At 37.2% G+C, this 18,156-nt stretch overlaps 1 protein-coding gene across 1 annotated transcript in view; it reads right to left on the bottom strand.

Moving 5' to 3' along the window:
- Nucleotides 1-18,156, bottom strand: part of TRAM2 (translocation associated membrane protein 2) — a 101,822-nt gene that overhangs the window by 30,396 nt on the left and 53,270 nt on the right. Inside the window, 1 exon segment of the mRNA XM_074310660.1 lies at nucleotides 8,865-8,928. Coding sequence (XP_074166761.1) covers nucleotides 8,865-8,928 — 64 coding nt within the window.

The raw sequence follows: 18,156 nt of genomic DNA, 5'->3' as shown, positions 1-18,156 counted from the left end.
AAAATATACTTTCTACCCTTCTTTGAAGGACCAGAGGGAAAGGGAAGATTTATCCACAGGTGCAGTATCTTGTATATAATGTCAGGCTTGGTTGATGTATGGCTCAAACTTTCCCCACTCCCATACCATCTTTTTTTACTCTTTGTTACAATGGATAGTTCTCTGGGAAAGAAAGGACAGGGGAACATACCTGAAAATCTGAGAATTAAAAATAAAAAAATCACCTAGTCAAGTCTCTTCACTTAACAGGCTGCTGAAGAGGATATTAAAAAGAGCATGAATCTAAGAGTAAAATGATCTAGTTTCAAATACTGACAGAAACACATATTAGCTGTTTGACCTTATAACACTAAACTGCTCTGGATCTTAATTTCTCCTTTATAAATTAAGAATAATAATATGTGGTTTAATTACCTGAGGCAAGGTATAAAACATTTCATAAATCTTAAAAGACTATACAGATATATATATACTTTCACTCTACTTGATGGTTAAAATATAGCAGGCTTCAATAAATCTTTTTAAATAAATGAATATGTTCAATGAATGAAGTGAAAGAGGTAAAATTTTCACAGGTTCTACAATTCTAAGGTCACAGAGTTACTTATTAGTGGAGTTGAGTCAACTCCAGATTTTCTGATTCAATCCAATATTCTTTCCACCACAGTTATTCTCCCAGTTCTATTCTCCATACATGGATAATACTTGCTAATTACATTTATAGTCCTTGAAATATAGCTTTCTTCCTTTGACTTTTCTGAAATGGTTTCTACACAAATAGGTTATGTCTCTGCATTTGAGGATGTGAATATTGGCTCTTACACTTAAATACTATGTGATCTTAGCCAAGTCACTTAAATCTCTATCTGGTTCCCTCATTCTCTAGAATGTAAGCATATTAAAGGCAAGCAAGAATTGTTTCATTCTATGGTCTTTGTTCTTTTTGACAACTAGCATAGTGATAGACATATAGCCTTACTGAATGAATCTATAACTCAAGGAAATTGGATTAGAAGACTTCTGAAGCCATTATTTCTTCCAATGTCACCAGAGTACTACATTCTCTCTTAAAAAATAAAAAGGGATAACTTTTGTTTTTATATCACATTCATTTCTTAATATGCAGCATATCCCAAAAGTCTCGGTGAGGTTTTAAGCTTAAAAATGTTTGGAACATCTTAAATACCTATACCTTCCCCCAGTTCAAAAATCATTCAAAAATTATAATAAGGAATAATAAATAAGGGTGTGGGAGAGGGGAGGGAAGGCAATTCAGCAAAGCTAACCAACCTAGCAACCAAGTCTAACAATATGTGATGCTTTAATGTATAGCTCTTACATCTCCACAAATAAAGAAAGAAGGTTCTGTATTTTTTTTTTCTTCAAAACTTAGGTTCCTCTTATGATTAAAATAACTGGCTTTCTGCCCTCAGAGGAACTAGGTTTTAACTCTTAATTGTTTATTCAGTAAAACATTTCCTTCTATTAAGTTGAGGAAGCAAAGTTTTCTAAAGCAGAAAGATCAAAAATCAAGGGTCACAAAAATCTCAGAGCTATTCGGTAACAATAACAGCCCTGCTGTCTTCTTTGGGGCTGAATTTTTTTACTATAAGGCCATGAACCTTGCCTGTATGTGATTTCAACCTTAAATCCCAAATTCTTTTCTACATGCACTTTGGTGAAATCAGCCCCTACCCAAGACTGCCTGAGCTTTTGGGAAAAAAAGCAGTGGAGTAGTGGGAGGTGCCCCGTATATTAATTCTGTTACTTTGAGCAAACCATTCCCTCTCCCTTGGCCTATTTCCTCATCTGTAAAATGAGGGGGCTGGAACAGATGAGCTCTAAGATCTCTTCTAGCTCGAAAGGATGAAGTTCCTAGTATGATTAGCTTTCCTTCCTAAGTGAGGTTTCTTTCTCCAGAGCTGCTGCTGCCCACCTGTCTCTGCTTTTGTCCCCCTTCCGCGCCTGCAACTCGGCTTACAGAACACAAAGAGAGTCACTCTGTTTTCAAGAGATTCCAATCTTTAGAGTAGACACATAAGCATCAAAGTCCCTAAGGCAACACTAGATTTCCCAGTGGCAAGCAATTACTGGGAGGGCTCACTCAGAGCCATCAAGGAAGAGACAAAAGGCTTCCACTGAAAGGGGCTTTCAAACCTCCAACTGGGAAGCCTATCTGGGGTCCTTTTTACAGGCAGAGTTCCATTCTAGGAGGGGCTACAGGAAACACGGCCAAGCTCTAGTGAAAAAGGTACCCAGGCTCTTACTGAGAAAGCAGATGATAAAAACCACCTTGATCCACCACAGCTAGTAATGAAAGCTAAACTCCTAGGCTTTCATAGGTTTTTGCTTTTTTTTTTTTAATTAAAGAATGGGTCCTGGATTAATTGCAAAATAAACACTGTGTGAGGGAGATTCCCTTCCTTCCACATCATGGAGAGAGAGGAAAAAGAAGAGAAAAGGAAAAAAGGGAGAAGTGAGAGAAAAATAGAAAAAAAAGAGGAGAAAGAGAAAAAAAGGAAAAAAAGAGGAGGGAATGAGAGGAACAGAGAGAGAAAGAGAAGGGAAGGGAGAAAAGGGAGAGGAAAGAGGGAGAGAGGAAGAGGCAGAGGGAAGGAGGAATGAGGGAGAGAGAGGGAGAAAGGGGGAGAGGGGAACAGGGGGAAGAAGGAGGGAGAAGGAGAAGGAAAAAGAGGGAGGGAGGGAAAGGAGAGAAGGGAAAGGGAAGGGAGAGGGAAAGTGCGCTATTTAAGGGGGTGGGGATTTACTCATACAGTATATTCACTTGTGAACAAAGCTAAAACATTCCTTTCAAATACTTTCCGGTGAAACCTGATTATTGAATTTGATTCAGTATTTCTTCCCTCCCCACCAATAACACTATCACAAAAACATAATCAAACATTAAGGAGAACAGTCTTTCAGGTTTTTATGTTCCACTATTATTCTTTAGTCTAGAGGCAAATACTTATTTGGAAGGCTGGTGTAACTCCTCCCATTAGAGGAAATTGCAATCCACAGACCAGATATTTTTTAACAACCCAGAGAGATCAAGACTATCAACCACTACTATCAAGTGAGGTTGAATAATCTGCCCAAGATCACAAAGCAAATCCATAGGAACAGTCAATCCTGTACACCCTAATGTTTGGACTATTTCTGGTTATATATTCTGAACCAGAAATAGGTAGGCAAGTCAATAGGACTTAAGATCACAGATGATAGAGGTATTTTGCTTGGTGTAGTGGTACTAGAAGAATCCATATTCCATTAATTCCTGACCTCTGTATATTTTCAACTATAATCTCAGAGATTGGGTAATTCCCCCAATCTTTAAGTGACAGGAAAGAAAGAAAAGAAGAGAAGAGAAAGGAAAAAAAAAAAAGAAAAGAAAAAAGAAAGAGAAAGAAATTCATTTTGATCTATATGTGGCCCCTGGACCCAGATGTTCTGGAGGGGAAAGTGAGGCAAGTGACCTACACAACTCTCCTGAACTCAAATCCACTTCACTTATGTGTCATAACGTCACCTCCCTGATGTCATGGTCCTCTTCAAGGACAAACAAGAACAAGTGACACAGTATACTCTGAAAAAAAAAAAAAAATCAGAAATAGCTGGAGATTGGGAAGAAATTGCTAGAAACTGGAAGCAGGAGTGAGATGACACAAAAAGTCACTTCAGGTGACCTTAGAAAACCCTGAGTATATATGGCAAGGCCTCCAATCTGCATGCCTAAACCTACTGCTTTAAGACCTAGTAACTTCTTTCTCCCCATTCTCTTTCCTGGCAGAGTTTAATTTTCTAACCTAACAGATTCTAATCTTGCCAAAACACAAATGTATAGCTTGGGGACATGGTAGGGAGGAGTAGGGAGGAATGAGACAGAGAAACAAAGGAGTGGAAGGAAATTCCTCCACCCACCTTGATTGAACTGCCCCACTTAGTTACCCACCCTTCTTCCTAAATCCTTAGAAGAAGAGGATGTGGAGATTATAAAATTAAAAACAAAACAAAACAACAACAACAACAACAAAAAACCCAAGAAGGTAGGGGGTGGGGAAACGCTTTTATAAAATAGTCTATGTTCTAGCAAATTTTAAATGGTTTAGTAAATTGCACCAGTGACTCTGTGATCTCACTGATGTCAATATTCCTCTCTAGCAATACAGATTATAAACCAAGCAAGACTCCTCACCCAGTAGGACAGTGCCATTCCGTTATTTAAATTCTCTCCCAACTTACTGGGGATTTTCCTTTAAAACTCTTAACATTGCTTAGATACCAAAATAAAGCATGGCAGACAGCCCACTGACTATCCCTTGTTCTCACTGAAAGACAAAGCCACCTTATTTTCTGGTCCTCCAGTTTTCTGATAACATTTTTTAATATGCCACTTATTCTTGTACAATTATTCCTTAGTAATATGTTGGACCCTACCTTACCATATTACTCCTTCAATTGACTTCTGGGTAACTTTCAAAATCATTTCTTGAAAGACTATACAATTCCTTATGACTGGATACTAAGGTTAAAAATATGGACTTTTGTTTCAGGAATAAGTAGTCTAGGGTCATTAAAAACACTGAAGAAGACTTGTACATAGTAAGTGCTTACAAGATAGTTGCTGAATAAAATTCAATTTTATTTTTTAGAAAACCTGTTACTAAGCAATCCAATGTTGGGATAAATGGTAACACTTGAGTTTGACTTGGATACTGAAGCTTCCTTTTACAGCCTGAAGTGAGGGTGCAAAGAAAAATGTGACTATGGAAGGGAGTGCCTCTTCAGTGTAAGTAGCTACTAGTTGTTTGTTCCATCAGCAGCAGGTTAAATTTCAGTACCTGCCTATTAATTCTACTAGACTGACCAAAGATTTGTTCATCCTAGGAAGGGATTCCAAAAGTAGCCTGGCTATCTGTGACTGGGATAAGAACTTGGTACAATAATTTGTTAAGTTCAAAGGTGGGGACAAATTCAGAAATAGTTTGGGATTGTTTCCTCCATGGTTCTCAGTTCTCCTGTACTACCATGTGATAGTGTAGACATCAGATAGGAGATAGTAAATCTGAAAGGCAACATATATAGGCCCAATAGTGAGAATTTTAAAATGCTCTGAAAAAAGTAAATATCAGGAAATTTCTGTTTAATGATTTAACTTTTAAATGCACTGAGTTAAACTCAAGGGCTTGGTAATTGGTAGACTGAAGGGGTGATATGGTATCAGTCTCCAGCAAGGGCTGTCACAAGAAAAGGAGACGATTTGTTTTATTTGGTTCCAGAAGGCAAAGCCAGGAGCAAAAAGAGGTAACTTTAGGCCCCAAAGTCAGGAAGAAAATTCCTAACAATTTGAGCCCTCAAAAAAGTGGATTGGGCTGTCCAGAAAGGAGTGAAGATCTCTCTCTTTGGAAGGTTCAAGCTGAGATTAGAAGGGCATTTTTCAGGAAGCTTATATTAGGAGTTATATAGGTTGGAGTCAATGAGAACTGAGTTCCTTCTGACTTTCAAATTATGTGACTGTGTAAACTCCTCCGTCCTAACATGAGTTATACATGAGTCCTAAATTTCCACAGAAAGTGACACTTCCTTTCTTCAGAAACTTATTGCATTTGAGATCACAGAATCCTAGATCTAAAAAAAAGCTCAGTTGGCCATCTGTCCAACCCTCTCATTTTACAAATGAGGAAACAGAGGGAAACAGAAATGACTTACCCGGAATAAGTCATTAAGTGATCTAAGATTTGAACCTACGTCTCCCTGCTTCCAGTCTAGTAGTACTCCATCACTTATAACACAAGGTATAAGCTTTGTGAAAATGTTATTATAGCAGATAGCACATCCTTCCACAAAACTTCCCCTTAACCCACCATCAGAGCAGAATTCCAAGCTGAATGGACTAAGAATCTGATCCTATGTGGTACCAACCACCTAGGCTCAACTGTTCATTTTTGTAAGTGGAAAAAAATGTTGTCTAAGAAGCCAAAAAAAAAAAAAAAATTGGCAAAAGGGAGGACAATCCTGGAAAATCTTTGACTCTGTGACCATCAAAGAACCGTGCAAGCCTTTCTCTTTCTAGCCTAGGTTCACCAAAAGTCAACTCCAAACTGCTTAAGGTCCACACTCAATAGAGTGTAGGTACCTATGTTCTCTTTGAGAAATAATGTGAATTTAATGAATTTAATATGAATTTTTAAAATGTGAATTTAATTGACTGTAAAGGGAATAATTCAGAAAAGGCATTCTCTCAAGGCAGTCTAACTTCCCAAGAGCCAAAGAGGAAAATCCACTGCCCCAGAAGCCCTGAGAATGGTAAAAGGCTCAGTTTCTGGAAACCGAGACCAGTCAATTTGTTTCCTACTCTAAGCTCCACTAAGAAAGAACAGAGTTGCTTCTAGCTATCAACGTTAGGAGCAGAGGATTTTTAAATAAACTGACTACATATGATTGGAGATCACACATGTACAATTCCATGGTTGCCTCTGGTTTTGAATATCCCTAATCCCTGTATGTGGCTCAAATTCAACAATACTGCCAAGACCAGAGAGCAAAAAACAAAAGGATGGCCATAGGGCAAAGAGTACAGGCTACCAGGTTCAAACCCTTCTCCTGACACTAACCCCTGTGACTTTGGACAAGTTCCTTACAATTCTCAGGCCTCAGTCTCCTCATTTGTAAAATGAGAGGATTGGGCTGGATGGCCTCCAAGGTAGCTCTGGATGTATGATCTAGCTCTGGATGTATGATCCTCTTGGGGTACTCAGGCCCTGTGGCGTCAATGGGAAATGCTTTGCAAAAGGACACAAAAGGGTCCTCACAAACCTTCCTTTAGCATGAACTAGAGAAGTAACCCCTGGACAGAACATCAGGCCTAAAATCAGAAGACCTGAGTTCAAATTCAATCTAGCAGTGTGACCTTGTGAAGTCATTTTTTTTTTTTTACCTTGGTTTCTTCAACTACAATGAGGTTACTCATAATACCCACCTCCTGTTGTTGTGAGGATCAACTAAGATAATAATTGTAAAGTGCTTAGCCTAGTATTTGACACACAGAACACACTACACAAATTTTAGCCATTACAAAATTCCTTGAGAGCAGGAACTATTTTAACTTTTATATTTGTATCTCAATGCCTAGTGCAGTACCTGGTATATAGAGTAGATGCTTAATAAATGCTTGTTGACTGACTACATTTCATTCCCTTTTGAGTCAAGCCTGACTTGGTAAGAGCTTCCCAGACATAACATTCAAATTTTCCACTCCCTGCTTGTATACAGTATGTGTAATATATTCTTTCACTTCTGTCTTGTAGAACCTCTAACTTCTTTCAAGCATTCTAGACCCCACCCCTTAGTTATTAATGTGTGAATGTTCTCTTTTCCCCACCCCTCTCTCTGTCTCTGTTTCTGTCTGTCTGTTTCTGTCCCTCTCCTTCTCCCCTTCCCCCTCCCCTCCTCTTTCCTTGTGTGTATATGTTCTACTCTAGAAAAATGTAAGCTCCTTTTATTTATATCCTTGGCTATCCTAGTGCCTAGCATAAAGCAAACACACAATGAATGTTTGTTGAAAGGAAAAATTCTCTTTTGTCTTATTTCCATATTGTCTGATCTCACTTCTGTAAAGGAATGATCACCTACCTGAATCTAGGAGGCCTTTACTTTATAAGGTAATGGTGACAAGGGAGAACCAGGAAAGACAAGGTAACAGAAGATATGGACCATCTCAGATGGGGTCTATGACCATGAAAGTAGCATAACTCACTGGAAATAAAAGCAGCCTCCACTTTGCATTCACTGATCCCAGGATCTAAATTTGGACAGGAACTTAAAGAATAGCTAGCTAGTTTAATCTCCTTTTACAGATGAGAAGACTGAGACTTAGAAGGTTAAGTGAATTTGTCCATGGTTATACAGATAAGTATTAATAACATCAACAATTAAAATGATGATAGCTGACATTTATATAGCCCTTTAATGTTTGCTATTAGATAATTTACAATAAGTGACCAGGATTTGAACTCTCCCCAGGCCAGGCTACCTCATCTAGTACTTTATACTGGTGATTTAAGAGACTCAGCAATCAAAAAGGTACAAGCTCCATACTTTGTTATAGATGGCAGGACTTCACTTTTTCCTTTTTATTTACTCAACAAAGAATCATGAAACTCTTATTAAACGTTACTATCAACAATATAAGCATCCAGAAAGGTGAATGTACCCCCCTCTTTGGGGGAGAGAGGGGAAGATAGCCATTGAACACAAAGATACAGATTAAATGCTCAAAAAAGTCAAGAAGCAGCCCTATTTTATAAACACCATCTTAAGCAGGCTGTGGCAGCCTTCCTGTTGGTTACATAAAATTTCAGAGGCTGGGGGCTTATTCATTTTATCATCTATTCTTAGTATAATATTCTATCCCCCAGTCCACAATACCTGCTTATAAATTAGTGTACAACACTACCGTTTTCATCAATGATAATTACCTGAACAATAGATAGATGGTTCTGATGGCTTCATATCTTGTCTCTAATAGAGCTCAACAGTGGAGGCTTAAGGGGACAGGAAACAAAGCCAGCATAGAAAGCTTCCAACTGGGCAACAATGTACTGTTAGAAAATGAAGAGTATTTCTACTCCACAAAGCTGGCAGTGGGTTTCATAAACACTTGTTACCCAATGGATGCTGATATTTTATCATTACTCCTTACCTGTAGATGATAGATTTAAAATTGAATTCAAATATATGAAAAGATTAAGCAGATAAATGGAGAACAGAAGTTGAGAAGGTAAGCAAAGAAAAAAAAAAGCTTAATGAAATAGTCAAAGATAAAGCATTTGATATAGTCAGGTAAAAAGATGGAGTTTTCTTACCTGATGAAGGCATACTAATATTATACTGAGGTAAAATAAATAGGAAGGCAGTCTTGGCCGTGACCTGTGAAAAGAAAGAAAAATAAAATATTTGATTTTATCTTATCTTGGACACGCTCAAAGCACCAGCCTATGGCATTCATTTCTGCCCTATTTCTAGGTTCAAAGTCCCTGCTGAGCAACTCACATGAGATAAAAATTAGCAACAATTCATATCCAGGAATTCTGTGACACGAAACCACTGAAATAAAGTGTTGATAGGAGGGTATTTATATGTATGTGTGTGTGTATGTTTTTCGTAACTTTTTTTTTTTTTTTAAAGCAAGATTGGGTTTACTGGCATCTAAGTCAGAACAGCCCAAACTTAGCCAGCCATCTTAATCAAAGAGAGTAGCTTAATTTGAGGCAAACTGTTATGCAAGAAGTCAGCAAATCATCTTTTTACTATTTTGTATAGGCAAAAGATTATTCAAGTTCCTATATCATTTACATACTGTCTTAGTCCAATAAAGCTGGTGGTCAGTAAAATCCCTTGTTCTATAGAACCAAACAGCTGTATTCCTAGTAATATATTAGGGAGAATTCTGTGGTGTAATAGAAAGAAGTAAACATGCATTATTAAGTGATTAAGATTATTAAGTAAACTACCTATACAGTAGTCACATATAACATCAGATTATATATAACATTTAAGAGACAGAGCAGATTTGAACTTGGGCCTTCTAGATACCAGACCTTGTGCCCTGACCCCGTGGCTCCAACCACTGTGCCACCTAGAAACCTTCAATGGTGGCCCCCTTTTTAGCATTCTCCCTAGGAAGGATTCTTTGGGGAGTTAATGCCGACATTACATGTCTGAGAATTCTAAGACAAGAAAAGAAGATGAAACAGTTTACATAAGCCTACCCAGAGGCAGGGGGATGGACTAATAGAACTCCAAAAGCTTTTGAATCCCAAAATTTAGGTTCTTAAATCACAGATGGGGCTATTGGAGCCTAAAAAATCTGGATAATAACAACAATAGCTAACTTTTATATACTGCTTATTATGTGCCAGACACTGTGCTAAGTGGTTTACAATCATCATCTTATTTGATGACTTGCTCATCGTCACATAGATATGAAAACTGTGAGATGAAATTCAAACTTGTCTTTCTGACTCTAGATGTAGCACTCCACCCACTAGGTCCTGCTGCCTCTCATGAAAACATCTGCTTGTTTTAGGAATCTTTAAATTCCAGAGCATAGCCAAAGAGAATCAGACTTTTCAGAAGAGGCGGCTGGCTTCTTCAGACAGACTGTCTGGAACCCACAACACACACACACACACACACACACACACACACACACACACACACACACACACACTTTCTCTCTCTCATTATCAATAAATATTTATCATAGCTCCTTAGAGGATACCACTTTGCAGAATGTCTCTGATTTTCATAGTAGCAAGAGAAAATATGACAGTGGGCAGCATGAAAATGACTCAGATGAACTAATACAGACTTTGCAAAGAGTAAGGCCCCAGAGACAGTCGGTGAAGAGATCTGCTGTTTCTAGGTTACTCTGTACTACATAGGCAACTATATGTAAGAGTAATACACTCTGTTTACCTGCAGATGTGAATTATTTACATTATGTTTTTGTTTGCATACTCATATGTAGGACCTTTTATGTATTCACCTTTGACACGGTTATATGAGATACAAAAATGCAAGAATGTATCTGAGAAATTTGGTTAATTCAGCCTACTATTCCTCACTGTCCCAATAGCCAAGATAGACCTATACTAAAATTAGAATGTGTGTATACGTGTGTATATACACACATATACATATTATATATGTATATAATATATATATATATACTATATAATATACTATAGTATATATATACTATAATATATATATAGGTATATATATGAGTATAGGAATATATATATACATATACATACATAAGCTACCAGGCTCCCATATTTTAGGGAGGACTTTGATAAACAGGAGAGCAAAAGGCCTCAAGATCACATCACAAGGAGGACTAGGAAGGAACTAAAAATGTTTAGCATGGACAGAGATTTAAGAAGAATACAATAACTCTGTCCATCTACCTGGAGAGTTGTCACATGGACAAAGGATTAAACCTGTTTACTTGACTGCAGATGGCAAAATTAGGATCAATGGATGGAAACTAGAGATAAAGCATTACCTTTAAATAAGAAAATACTTCCTCACAATTAAAACTATCCCTAGGTAAAGTGGTCAGCCTCAAGAATTAGTGGCTTCTCTCTAATTAAAAAAAAAAAGAAAAAGAAAAAAAAATTAAGTGACCAAGTGTCAGATACACTGTAGGAAATTATTTTCCAAGCATGATAGAAGCTGAATTAGAGCCAACGAGATTTTGGCATCAGCTGCACCAGCTCACAATATTTCCCCTTACCTTTAAACAAAATTGTGTGTGTGTGTGTGTGTGTGTGTGTGTGTACACACACATATGAGAGAAGCAGAGAAGAGGAGAAGGAAAAAGAAAAAGAAGAGGAAAGAGAAAAGAAAGAAACAGTAGGGGTGGAAGGAAATGAGATCAAGACCAAGACAAAGACAGGGGAGATGAGACCTTAAATGTTTATCTACTCTAATCCTCTCTTTTTGGAGATGACCAAACTGAGGCAATTTGAACAAAGTTACAGAGGTAAACAGTGGCAGAGTAGAAATTCAAACATAAGTCCTGTCACTCCAAACCCAACACATTTTGTACTACTCTCTCTTATCTCTTTACAGCATTTGGCATTAAGATTACATGAGGGAGCACTTACTGATAATAGAACCATTTTGAACTGTTCTCTTTACCTCTTTCACTAGGGGTAAGTTTCATGTCTCCAACAAAACTGTCTATTATCTATCATTCCTATTAGGCAGGTCTAAGCACACAGTAAGTACTCAAGGTCTGAATGGTAAAGTAACCATACACACTCAGTTCAATTCAATGTTTAAACCAAGTCATGCCATTCTGACTATTTTGCTTAAAAATGTGTGGGGGTTGGGGGGGGGTAGGTAAGGATATAAAAGCATTGTGGGGTTGCTGTGGGGCTGGAGAACATCCAGAGAGAGAAATGTCTAGAAAACACATCATATAAAGACTGGTTGAAAGAATAGAGGATGTTCAGCTTAGAGAAGGAGTCTTTGAGGTGTATGGAGACAATGTCACCTCCTTGAAGATCACTTCTCATGACCTTGGGCAATCACTTTATTTCCCTGGCCCTCAGTTTTCTCTTCTCTTATTTCCCTGGATCTCAGTTTAGATGGTCTCTAAAGTCTCTTCCAATTAAAAATCTATGATTCTGTCTGATATGATTTTGAGTCTTTGAGTATTTGAAGCCAGGAAAGAAGAAAGGAAGGAAAAGTTAATAAGTAGTTATTGTTGTTATTGTTCAATTGTTTCAGTTATGGCCAATCTTTGTGACCCTATTTGGTTTCTTTGGACAAAGATACTGCACTGGTGTGCTACTTCCTTCTCCAGCTCATTTTACAGAAGAGGAAGTCGTGGCAACAGGGTTAAATGACTTGCCCAGTGTCATGCAACTAGTGTCTGAGGTAAGATTTGAACTTAAGATGAGTCTTCTTGCTTTGTTCCAGAGAACATAACTAGGAACAATGAATAGAAAAGGCAGATTTCAATTCAAAATAAAAAAAAACTAAAACTAAAAACTAAAAAACTAAAAAATGAATAGAGTTGTCCCAAAATGAGATGTTACTTCAAAAGACAGTGAGTATCTTAGCCCTGTAAATCACCAGGCAGAGGCTAGATAACCAAATGTTCCCCAAATTACAGGACAATCTTCTGCATCAGACATAGTTACTTCCAAACATGTGATTCTGTCATTTCTCATTTTTCAGATTAAAAAAAATTAATTGATTGAACATTCCCTAATACATGAGGAGAAATTTCTACAGCATAGCTGCTTCCAATTGTGAGATCCTATTTCCCATTTTCCAGATAGATAAAATAAATTACAGCCTAGAAAAAGGTAAAAATCACCTGAGACCCTATCTTTGTGCATGCAAACAAGAGGATGAATTAGGCAGAGGATAAATCTGATATCTAAACTAGTATCTTCCCTCTTCTGGCAAGCTTAGTCTGACAGAAGTGTGGTGTGTTTAAAAGGCTGGCTTCCTTCTCAGATCCATGCCTCACTCTGGCCTAAGAGAGCAACCCCAAATCCCCTTTCAGAGTACTGGTGATGCTCATGCCCCACGGAATGCTTTGAAGCAGAAGCCTATTTAAAATGTCAATCCAATTCTTTTCCCATCACTCTCAGGCTATTTATAAGAAAAATTATTGAGCTTAATAGCACTTTAAGTGCCTGACTCAGTGGGTGAAAGGTTAAAAGTAACAATATGTTAATATGTTAATGCAAAAGAAGAGTACTAAATTATGTAGCAGCAATGAAACCATTTCTTTAAGCGCTTCATTAAATTTTCAACTGAAAACACTCTATGAAGAACAAAAGCATAAGTTGCTAAGTGTTCCTTTTTTGCCAGAATCAAAAGTTATGGCTTTTGTGGCACCAATGAAAAAAATACTGCCTCAAGCCAGAGGTTCAAATCTTATCTCAGATGAAAATTACCTGTGTAATCCTGAGCAAGTCACTCTCTTCAAGTCTAAGTTTCAACCTTTGTAAAATGACAGAATTGGACTAGATGGCCTGCCAAGTCTCGTTCTATGAATCTGTGAACACATTCCACAGAGCATATGCACAGTCAGGTATAGCAGGGAAAGACCTAAAGCTCCAGTGAAAACAATCAGAGTTCAAATCCTGTCTTTTCAACTTATTGCTTATATAAGCATGGACAAACCACTTCCCTTATAGGGCCTCAAGTTTCCTCATCTATAAAACAAAGGATTGGATCTGAGCTGCTTTTTAGCTCCAAATCCTATGATTCCCATCACTGACACTAAGCTTCACCAAGATCAGGAAGACTTAAGTTCAAAACTTTAGCTATGTAACCAGTGAGCCTCAGTTTCCTACACCAATGAAATCACACGTCCCAATTCAAAAAAGGTCAATTATTATTATTATTATCTATCACTAAACCTATATTCAAAAAGTGTTTTTTTATTGGAGAGAGGAGCATGTAAGCATTATTTTATTAGCTTTGTTTCAAGTGGCTTCTGTATCAAATACCATCTCTCCCTCAACATTTGGGTGGTTTTGGTATTGAATAGAGTAGTAAATAAAGCAAAAATCATACACTCTGAGGACTGATTATCAGGAAACTTATTTTCTTTTTACTTAGCATCATGGCTTCCCACAATTGATGTCAAGCCACTAGTTGTGCTGATATAGGGGATTCTGAAAGGTAGCAAGATGCAGTGGAAAGCTTAATGGATATGAGATCAGAGGATCTAGGCCTGACTATTAATAACCATGTGATTTTGAGCAAGTCACTCTACTCTAGGACCTCTGTTCTGTAAAATGAAGGGATTGGATTCAAAGACCTCTAAGATCTTTTCCAACCCTGAATTTATGATTCGTGGATAAGGAGTCCATGGAGATCTTCACAATGACTAAATTAAAGAGTAGCAAATTTTATAAAAAAAAAAAAAAAAAAAAAAAAAAAAAGTCATGGCTGAGGCCATGGAGGAGAAAGTTTCAATTAAAGGAGAAAATATTCCAAAGTGATGTTCAATGAAATGGGAAAAGATAAAAGAACCTTTTTAGCCTTGGCTATAATACTAACTGCTGCTCCATCTTTTCTGATGTGGATCTTCGATGTAGTTAGTTCAGATTTCCAGTCTGGTTAAGCTAGATCCTGGTAGCAAGATCATACCTCTCCTACCTTTGCTTCAAAACCTTCTTACCTGAGCCTCTCTGGAAATGATTTCCAAATCTATATATTTTTTCCCAGTCCAATTCTAAAGGAGGATCATTAATTTAATCTTGAACCTCAGAGGCCACTGAGTCTAACCCTTATTTTACAGATGAGGAAACTGAGGCTCACATAGGTTAAGTAATTTGTCCCATGTTACAGCAATGTCAACTACTATCCTGGTTTGGAGAGCCACCGTTGCCCTATTCAGAAAAGAATCAGTTGCTGCAAATTTCCAGGAGCAGGAGTGAGTGAATGCCACCATAATATCCTAGCTGTGAATACCTATCCATGAAAATGCTCTGCCACAATTCAGAAAATGTTTTTCATCCTTATGTTCAGAAAATTCCCATTTTGGATGCTACTGGGGTCTGGTGCTGCAACTTAAAACAAGGTTTGGCTTTGCAGAAGAATTAGTTGAGCTTATCAAGGATGAAAACAATAGGTCTTTTTGCTGGCATTTTAAGGGAAGGAAGTTGATGTGATTTAACTGAAGCCATCTACTAAAGCATGTAAGGGGAAACAGGGGCAATAAGGGGAGAGTCCTGGAGAAGCACTCACTGGGCACCCTGAAAGGCAGCCAACACTTCCAAAAAAGGGTAGGAGGTATTATCAGAGATGTCAACAGAGCCTCAGCCTCAAACCTCAAGTACAATATTCTTCAGGCCAAGGCTGGGGTAAAGAGCTCAGGGCTGGGCACATCCTTCTATCAAATAAGTTCTTTCCAGTTGTAGGGCAGCATGGTACAGAAAACAAACAAACCAACCTCTACTTCTGGAGTTAAGGATCTGTGTTCAAATACTATCTCTGACTTTTGTGATCTCAGGATTATCACCAAGTCTCCTTCGGCTTCAATTTTTTCATATGTAAATCATGTGGGATGGATTTAGATAACATTGAGGTCTCTTCCAGCTTGAGATCTATGATCATATGACTTCTAGATTCATTGTATGTTTTACAGGCATGTTTATTTTATTTATGTTATATTATTAATGGTTAAGTTTATTTTTATAGATATATCAACTTATTTTATGTTTTACAGGGAAGGGTAAAAGTACACCTTGGCATATCTGAGTGGTTCTCCACCTCAAATGTTAGCAGCAAAGAGGTACCAATTAGCAAGGAAAATGAAAATTTCTAGTCTAGATCCTAAATATGAGTGGATCTCAGAAAAAACACACTGAGCCAAATCAGGCTAATATACTCTACTTATAAGACCTTTTCTCCATGATCTCTAGTAAGTTACTTCTTTATCTTTGAAGTTTTCTCAGCAGCTACCTAATTTTTTTAAAAAAAATTAATTAAACAATGAAACAATTTCCCAAGAATATAAGAGGTGTTATATAAATGCACTTATTAATTCAGGAGTGGTTGTGGTTTTTCAGCCTAGGTCATTTAAAACACTGATATTCTGTCCTCTTGATGATAAGAGCCTAGAGAAATAATTAAATCTAGAAATATACATCCTTTAAGAACATGCCATGGTATTACATCCAATTTTATCATATCCATTAATTTAAAAGTTTGAGGTTTAAGGTATGTTTAGAATGACAAAGTATTTAAATATGAGAACCTTAAGAAAACCTATCTGTCTGTAATTTGGGAAGTCAACCATCTCTCAAAAGGTGTAAAGGAAGCCTCAGATATCATTCCCCAATTTTTGTCATATTCACAATTGCAATAAAGAAAAGTTATACTCTGGGCTGAGCTGAGTAAAGCCTACCTCAAATAAGGTAACTTTTAATGCAGGCCTTAAATATACTTAGTAGACCAAAGAGAGAGCAAAAAGACCCATATAAATCTATAATCTTTCCAAAGAATAAAATATCATGCAGTCCTTTTTACATTATCTACTGAATAACATGCTTTTTCCATGTTCATTTTGGCAGTTAATAAAAAGTTGCCATTCACATGATGTCCAAAAAATATATGAAGAGATGGAATTAAGGTGTGTGTGTGTGTGTGTGTGTGTATTTAGAACTACATCTTTCCTACAGTCCACATAACATGGTCACTGGGTTAGTTGTTGGTATATTAAAAGGTATATTTTTGGTCAAGCCAGATTTTTATTGCTTTTGGCCACTGGCCAAAAAAGACTTTAAAAGCAGATAGAATTTAATTTTAAAAAAAATTATAAAGACCAAAAGACAAGAAAGTTGAGAGTTTTTAAGTATGATAGCAGCCAATGATTTGAACTTGATTTCATATGTAAACAAGTCATCAGACTAACACATCACTATGTGTAAAGAACTATGTAAAAAGAACACTAGACTTTAAGGTGGAAAGAGGGGTAGATCTGAATTCCATGAAGGGTACTTGCATCCTATGATTCTGATCAAGTATTTAACTTCTCTCATCTGCAGAGTGTTTCTCATCCACATGGTAAAAAAGAATAACATAGAGCTCACAGGGTTGTCTTAAGTAACTGTTATTATTCAGTTGTTTCAGTCATGTCCAACTCTTTGTGACCCCATTTGTGGTTTCCTTGGCAAAGACACTAGAGTAGTTTGCCATTTCTTTATCCAGCTCATTTTAGAGATGAAACTGAGGGAAACAGCGTGAAATGACTTGCCAGAGTCACAAACTAATAAATGCCTGATGCTGGATTTGAACTCAGGAAGATCAACCTTCATATCTCCAGGTCTAGCACTGTACCCCTTAGCTGCCCCACTGTTTTAAGTGAAGCAATCTGTAAGTCTTCAAGAGCTGTATACATTTATATTATGGTTAAATTATTACTTGTCTAGATTTTGTGATTGATTACATCAGTGTCGGCAACTCCTTCCAACATGCAGGTTAGAAACCCATATTTAACTGAGAGTCTTTGAAAGTTGCTTGGGGAAATAAGTAGATTAAATGAACAAAATGAAGCAGGATTTGCAGCCGGGTCCACTTTACCTTTACAGGCAAAGATGCTAAGATTTGCAGCCGGGTCCACTTTACCTTTACAGGCAAAGATGCTAAGATAATGATGGGGTTTGGAGGGAGAGATGATAATGATGAATGAGAATGACAGCCCTATTTTAAATGACCAGTGAAAACAAGAACAAAAACAAAACAAAAAACAAAACAAAACAAAAAACTCTCCACATCAAACAATAACTGACTTTTTATAGCATTATTCAAGGGTAGGTATCTAAAATTGTTTTATCCTCCCCCACCAAAAAAAACCAAACTCCTCATGTCATAGCATTAGATACATAAAAACTATTTGTTGCTTTATTATCAATCAAAACAAGATGTTAATTCTTCTAGCTCACAGGCTGTATAGATACAAGTTTGGTGAGTTGGGGTGAATAGTGAATTCTATCTTCAATCATGCAAAGTTTAAAAGTAAAATTGTCGTGACAAACTTTGGAAAGACAAATTGACAATGAGTATGGTGCTAGGGAAAAACAGTCCCTGTGCTTGCAGTCAGAGGTCTGG

Source organism: Sminthopsis crassicaudata, chromosome 4, assembly GCF_048593235.1.
Source record: "Sminthopsis crassicaudata isolate SCR6 chromosome 4, ASM4859323v1, whole genome shotgun sequence".
In the NCBI taxonomy this organism is placed as follows: Eukaryota; Metazoa; Chordata; class Mammalia; order Dasyuromorphia; family Dasyuridae; genus Sminthopsis; species Sminthopsis crassicaudata.
This window is presented reverse-complemented; position numbering and strand designations above follow the sequence as displayed.